Consider the following 7,282-nt stretch of genomic DNA (forward strand, 5'->3'; position numbering starts at 1 on the left):
TTTTAATTTAAAACAAAAACTAAATAAAGGGTCAAGGCAAACATAAATAATTTTATATTTCCAGCAAAATTGATGTAAATCGTTAACCAAAAAAATTGCTTAGGAATAGATCAGGGTGAAACATCGGCATGATAACTGCCTGAGCCAAAGTAATACTGCAAATTAAAAACTAAAAGAACTGCGGATGCTGTAAATCAGGAACAAAAACAGAGGTTGCTGGAAAAGCTCAGCAGGTCTGGCAGCATCTGTGAAGAAAAAAATCAGAGTTAACATTTCAGGTCCGGTGACCGTCAGAACTCAAACATTCAACTAAACACTGCAAACTACTCTTGGCAGATTTATATTTGAATCCATAAAAGCATGTAATGCATGTTCCAACTTCTATTGCAGATCTACACCAGTCTGAGCACTGGTCAATCTGAACCTGCTGTACAAGTTGGTCTGAATGTGCAGATCTACGTTATATCACAAAATGACCATCTGTAACTTCAGGTTCAACTTCAACAATATATTTTAATAATGTTAAAAATTTACCTAAATAGCCATTTTGTTTGAAAAACGAATCCACCCAGTTATTTTGTGTTCTCGAGTAGATGTCAGGAATATAAACAGCCTTATCCTGTCGGCCACCAATCACAGCTCCATTCAAACGGCCACTGCTTATAAATTCTTCAAGAAAAGCTACAAAGTAAACAATAATTCATGCAGGTGGTGATTGTTAGAATAGTTCAAATACTTTAGGATTTCAACACTAAAATTGAATATCTTTATCAAAAAGTATTTTGGTCAGCTGTGAAATGATTCGCCACCGACCTCAAAGAAGACTGCCCATGAAAACTGGGATGGGGAATTCCCCTTAATGTGTTTGAACTTGGCTCTGTGCCTATGAGACCTCAGGCACACGTGGACAGCCAGAGACTCCATCCAATAGGGCCAGTGGAAATTCCTGTAGAAGGCCAGTACCAGGCAGACCTGCCTTCTGTCCTTACCTGCAGCCCTGCCACCTCTTCCTTTTGATGTCAAGGGAAATTGTTTTGCTCTGATCACCAATCTGTCAGGGGCTAGAACGTTAGAGATTGGCTGTTCCAGCATTGCCATTCATTAGAACAAAAGGAACATGATGCACCATTGAAAGATTGCTTAACGGCTCCAGTGACAAAGATCCAGGGGAAATGGATGCCCCAAAGTCACTCCACAAGCATTATTTTATATTGGTGACTCTCGTCTGAAATATTGGGCACAGAGCACCAAAAAACATGCTTTGGCACTGGCTTGCCTAATTTACATAAATAAAAATCATAATGAACTATAATCATTGCATCATATCAAGTGGTAAGTTGTTTGGTTGGAATCACATTGACTTTGGTCTAATCCTATGCTTGTCCATTGTTTTAAAGAAGTATCAGTATCCCACAAACCACAGTTGGTAAACATCAGAGTAATAGGCACTCAGCATTTCATCATTGGTCCTATTGAACCTCATAAACATGTAACAAAATATAAAAATGTCAAAAATCAAAGAAGAGGGAATAGTCAGAGAAGAAGCAAGGAACAATATTCTGGAAGCAACTAGTGCTGACAGGTTGGTGAGAATGTGGAGTTGAGGCCATAATCAGATCAGCCATGATTTTACTGAACCACTAGCAGGCATGAGGGACCAAAACAGCTATTCCTGTATTATTTTGTACATTTTTATGAACATCTAGGTTTCTAGCAGATAATAGCTCCATCTATTGAGAAAACTAGGTACTGCACAGTTTCAATTAATCGTCTATGGCAAATAAAATCTTTCTTGTTCTCCTCAATCTATCATGATCAAGAATTTACTCAAATAAGAGTAAATTTTTGTGTAAGATTATCATGCCTAATAATGTAGGAAAAGATTCCAAGGTTCTCCCAAGAGCCACAATCAGAAATACATGAATGCTGCACTAAAAAAGGTGATATTAAGAAGGAGAGATGTTGAGTTTTAAAGGGGGTATTAAAGGAAAGGTAAGTGAAGGGGATTTCAAAGGGAATTCTGAGGAATGGACATAGATAGCTGAAGGCACTGAACTAAGGGTGGGATGAGGGTTAAAGGAAATATCCCAAGACATGTGAATAAAGAACTTTTCAAGGACAGAAGGTTCAGGAGGTCACAAGCTATGGAGTGACAAACCATGAAGGAACACAGGGAAGGTGAAGGGTTGAAGCTGGAAAATTCTGAATCTGGAGCCAAATAGTAAGGTGGAGTATTAATGCTCCAGAGAGATTGATCGATTGTGGAGGATCTCATGTTGAAAAATGAGGAAGAGAGGTCAAGAAAGGATTTAAACATTCAAATAAGAATCTTAACTCGGGATAAAGTACAGCCAGTGAAGACCAGAGAGATCACATGATAATGGGGTAAACAGAATGGTGGATAAGGGGTCAGCTAGGAAGCTCCACACTATTCAAATAGACAGAAAATATAGGGAATATTCAGTAATTAAGGTATCATTTAGGAAGAAAAAGAGTTAATGTTTTTGATTGATGACCCTTCATCAGAACCACTCCATCATGTTCTGTTTTAATTTTCAGATTTCCACAGTTGAAAACTGTTGCTTTCTTTTGACAAGAACTGAGCCTGCAGATGATAAAGGAATAGGTGAAGTTTTCAACAATAGCTGGGTTGAGGTTAGAGTAGTGGCAAGCTACATTAGGAGTGTGGAAATAGACAGCCTTTATGGTCGAGACATATGAGATCAGACGTTCAGCTTAAGACTGGGCTGAATGGAACAGATAAGAAGTTTAATGATGATTGAGAGAGAGAGCGAGAACAGAGACAGAGAAAGAATGCGAGAACAAGTGAATAAGTAGAGGGAGGCAAAGATGGGGTTGAGGGAAACACTCCAGGTTTTGGCATCAAAATGCAAGTAAAGATGCTCTACGATTGGACAGACAAGAGTGAACCAAATGTAGGCAGCTCCACAGACATTACAGGACATTTGATGGAGGAGGATGGTACGGTTAAGACTACAGTGAGGTCATAAGGTTGAGGTTTTGTTTTTAAAAATGAAGGCGATAAATTTAGGTTTGAGAAAAAGAGTGGCAATACTGGAAGAGAGTGAAACATGTACAAATCAAATCCACATGCTTCAAGGCTTTAGTTTCAGCAGTATCTCTTTATTGTGCCACTAGGAAATTATTATTTTGTTACCATCTGTGTTCAGTGCCAAATCCAAAATCAGGTTTGTGTGAAGTACTCATACTGGGAGATAGTTCAAAGATTTCTCAGACTCAAGTGACCTATAATTTATTATAGTCAAACCAAAGAATCTGGACAAACAATAAAACAAAAATATCGTCCCTGCTTTGTTAAGGCAATAAAAAACACAACAAACCAAGTTTCCCAACTTGTGATGTGGTTTGACCGGACAATAAAATGATTCTAGTAGGATTTCTTGTTCAATAGACTATTATACTTGAGTGCAATGTTCTCAACTGAACAGTATCACCAGCCCTCCTGCTTCAAAGGTTGCTCAACACAAGACATAAATAAACTGTATTTAACTACTAATTCTTTTTCTCAAGAACAATGAAATTCCATTGCAAACTTACAGTAAAGAAGATGTTCCTGAAATTTATACTGAGTTATCAAAGAGCTTATTGGTGTTGGCCTGTTGACAAAAAACATCAAAAACTCATTTTAAAATTGACTACATTTCAAGTACAGAACTCAAACACACTGGCCCCTCTGGTTCATGCTTAACAAATTCATCCCTAAAAACTCACGATTAATAAACTATTGTGGCTTTCCAAACCAAGACACTTATTATACCCAAATTTACAGAAATCAGTCCATTAACTAGTTAGATAATTATAAAAAATTGTACCAAAATAGCCTTGGAGCAACACCTCACTAAGTGCCCTTTTGAATTTCAAGGGAAGGAAGTTACCAAGAAAGAAAAAGAAATTCAATTTCCACCAAGTGACTAACATAAACATTACACATCCTACTTTTCTTGTGCCTAATGGTATACAGAGCATGAGTTTGCATCTGTTCTCTACATAGGATTTCCTGGACCAGGTTGCTAGCTTGTGTCTAGAGGCCATAGACAATCTGCATCACGCATGACTGATTAAAAGATCCTCAAACCCCCTCTAAACCTCCTGCTCCTTACATTACAAATGTTCTACCTATTAAGTGATCACACTTCTAAAGTATAACGTTACTCTCTATCTTCGCTCCTCAGAACTTTGTATACCTCAATCAAATCCTCCTTATTTTCTTCTCAAAGAAAACCATCCCCTTCCAGGTAACATCCTGAGTCTCCTTTGTAACCTCACTAGTTAAATCATATCCTACAATGTAGTGACAAGAATTGCACAATAATCTAGCTGTGACCTAAGTAACATTATATACAGTTCCATAATAGTCTCCTTGCACTCCAGGCCTTGACTAATAATGGAAAATATCCAATGTGCTTTCTCAACCATCTTATCTCATGTTCTGCTGCTTTTAAGGATCAAGGACATAAACACCAAGGTCTGTCTAATCATCTGCATTCTCTAGGTGTACTCCTTTATTATTCTATGTGTACTCCTTTATCTGGTTAGTCCTCGCAAAAATATCAACTCTCATTTTTCAGAATTAAATTCTATTTGATACTATTCAGCCCATTCAACCAGCCTGTCCATATTGTCCTATGGTTGAAGGCATCTCTCCTCACTATTTACCACACCAATTTTCCTATAACTGTTCAAACCTCCTACATTTATGTCTAGATCATTAAATGTACATAAGCAAATGGGGACCGGCACCAAACCTTGTGGTATGCCACTGGACAAAGGCTTTCAGTGACAAGAACACCCTTTGATAATCGTCCTCTGTTTTCTGCTAGTAAACCAATTTAGGATCCAAATTTGCCAAAATGCTCTGGATCCCATGTACTCTTAGCTTCTTAACCAATCTACCATGCAAAATCTTGTGAAAAGCCCGACTGAAGTCCATATCGATTGCATCAAGTGCACTAACCCCAACTATACAGCGAGCCACCTGCTTAAAAAAGTTAGTCACATTTGTTAGACATGATTGCTCCTGGCAAAGGCATGCTGACTATTCATGATCAATATATGCCTTTCCAAGTGGAGATTAATTACATCCCTTAATGTTTTCCCCAATAGTTTCACTAGCACGGATGTCAGACTCCTTTGCCTGTGGTTTCCTACCACCCTTCTTGAATAGTAGTACCACACTAGCTGCCTGCCAGTCCTGTAGCATCCGTCCTGTGGTCAAAAAGGATTTGAAAATTGCTATCAGAACATCTTCAATCTCCTCCCTTGCCTCCCACAGCAGCCCGAGTTCATTTTATCTGAGCCTAGGTTATATTCACTTTCAAGTCTGGTAAATCCATCACCCCTCAATGTTAATCTGTTCAAGTATATCACAGCTCCCCTCTTTACCTCCGCACCTATATTCTTCTTTATGGTGAATACAATACTTCTCTACAGTGTAGTTGGTGTAAAATGTTAAAGAGATTGCTAAAAATCTAACTGATAGCCTAATAAGGCTGAAAAGACTGAACTGTTCTTTGTTCCTTGCAGACAGGGGCATTCCTTTTAGTACTAATTCACCAGAACAATAGAAGTAGCCATGGGAATTCTCTCCAACTCATAATCTGTACAAAATAAACTTGACATTATACACTTTTCCAATTTCACTGACACCTTAGAACTCATCCTGAACTGATAACTGATAACTGATAATACAAAATGACAGATGTAAAATTGGTAGTCATCTATTTAAAAGAGAAGACATTCTTAGGACAACAAGTTATTTTCTGGTACTTACATTAAGAGGAAGTGTAAGGTGAGATCGCATTCATATAAAATATGTTTTAGTAAACTGATCCATGCCTAATAATAATTAGAATAGGCATGTTATCTTTATTACTTCTTTGTGTTATAGTCTTGTTGCAAGGATTAATCTGAACACTAATTCATTCACTTCTCAATACAGAAGAGAGTATGATAGTATGAATCATACCTGGTTATTGCACTGAAAAGTCCACGAATCCGTGCTTTATGCTGAGCAACAAAAGCATCAGTAAAGATGACTCCTCGATCATAGGTATCCATCTGTCCATTTATAATTCTGCCTAGACGCTCTGATAATGCCTTTAAATTTAGATACAAAAATACCAATATGCAAATGCTAAGGGTACACAGAGACAATTTTTCACAAGGTCAGAAATATTATAATGTGAACAGTTTGTTGCCTTCCTGAAATGTAACTGACGATTAAGTTTATAAAGTTCTATTACTCTTAAAGCTAACATGATTGTGTCTCTGTCTTTGGCACATGATCACACACCCAGTTGTTTGTCACTGATGGCTCTGCTTGGACTTGAGATTTTGTGTCTCTTCCCTCTCAGTCTCTCTCTCCCTCTCAGCTCCAGTCTCATCAATCAGTTTGCTCCTGGGCCTAATTTCACTTTCATCTATCACCTGTTTTGCTCCTATCTTTTCTTTTTGCAAATGATTGTTCTTCATGTTTTGTATTTTTTTCTACCAATTTCTATTTTTCTGTCATGTACAACTTACTTGCTGGCTTCCTTTCTCTGTATGAATTGTTCTAGCTATTATTCTGGACTGTTTTCCCTTTGTACTATGTGGACTTCCACTACCTGATAGACCATTAGGCTCCTCTCAGAAGAAGGGAATATGAAGTTCTTTTGATGCTTTGAAGTGGTTGGAAAATTCACTTTTAGGACAGCAAAATCCATAAAGAGAATCAGAGGTGCAAGTTATGCAGGAACAATATAGTTCCTGCATAAGAGAGAGAAAAAGAAAAAGAGAGAAAGCAAGAGAGAGAAAAAGAGAGACAAAAAGCAAGAGAGAGAGAGAGAAAGAGAGAGAAAGCAAGAGAGAGAGAGAGAGAGAGAAAGCAAGAGAAAGAGAGAAAAAGAGAGATTTTTCTGTTGTTTTGAGCTGATCTGTGAAGTCCTTGCATAAAGATAGTTTTTTAGACCAATGCTCCTGAGAAGGGAAGGCAGTCAAACTAGACCTTTTCTTAAAATTTGTATTCATGTGATCTGGGCATAGTTAGCTAAGCCAGCATCACTGCTCACTCCAAAATTAAGTAACTCCAGAGTTAACAGTCAACCACATTATGTGACTCCAGACCCACAGCAAAGACCCAACCAAGTAAATATGGCAGATTTAATTCTCTAAAATGAAGAGATTGCATTAGTATTAGTCTCAAAACAGAAATGTTGGGATATGACCCTGAAGAGGTTACCGAAAGCAGAGTTCAAGTGTA

The 7,282-nt window shown here is 37.8% G+C and overlaps 1 protein-coding gene across 1 annotated transcript; it reads right to left on the reverse strand.

The window, feature by feature from the left end:
• Nucleotides 1–460: 460 nt before the first annotated feature.
• LOC125482141 (E3 UFM1-protein ligase 1-like) lies at nucleotides 461–6,146 on the reverse strand. The gene is made up of 3 exons (XM_048594140.1): nucleotides 6,008–6,146; nucleotides 3,580–3,638; nucleotides 461–681 (listed from the first exon to the last, which is right to left on the reverse strand). The coding sequence occupies exons 1-3, from the start codon at nucleotides 6,097–6,099 to the stop codon at nucleotides 461–463; spliced, it is 372 nt and encodes a 123-aa protein (XP_048450097.1). The 5' UTR covers nucleotides 6,100–6,146.
• Between the last annotated feature and the right edge of the window lie 1,136 nt (nucleotides 6,147–7,282).

This window comes from Rhincodon typus, unplaced genomic scaffold (assembly GCF_021869965.1).
Source record: "Rhincodon typus isolate 14 unplaced genomic scaffold, sRhiTyp1.1 hic_rhity00006330, whole genome shotgun sequence".
In the NCBI taxonomy this organism is placed as follows: Eukaryota; Metazoa; Chordata; class Chondrichthyes; order Orectolobiformes; family Rhincodontidae; genus Rhincodon; species Rhincodon typus.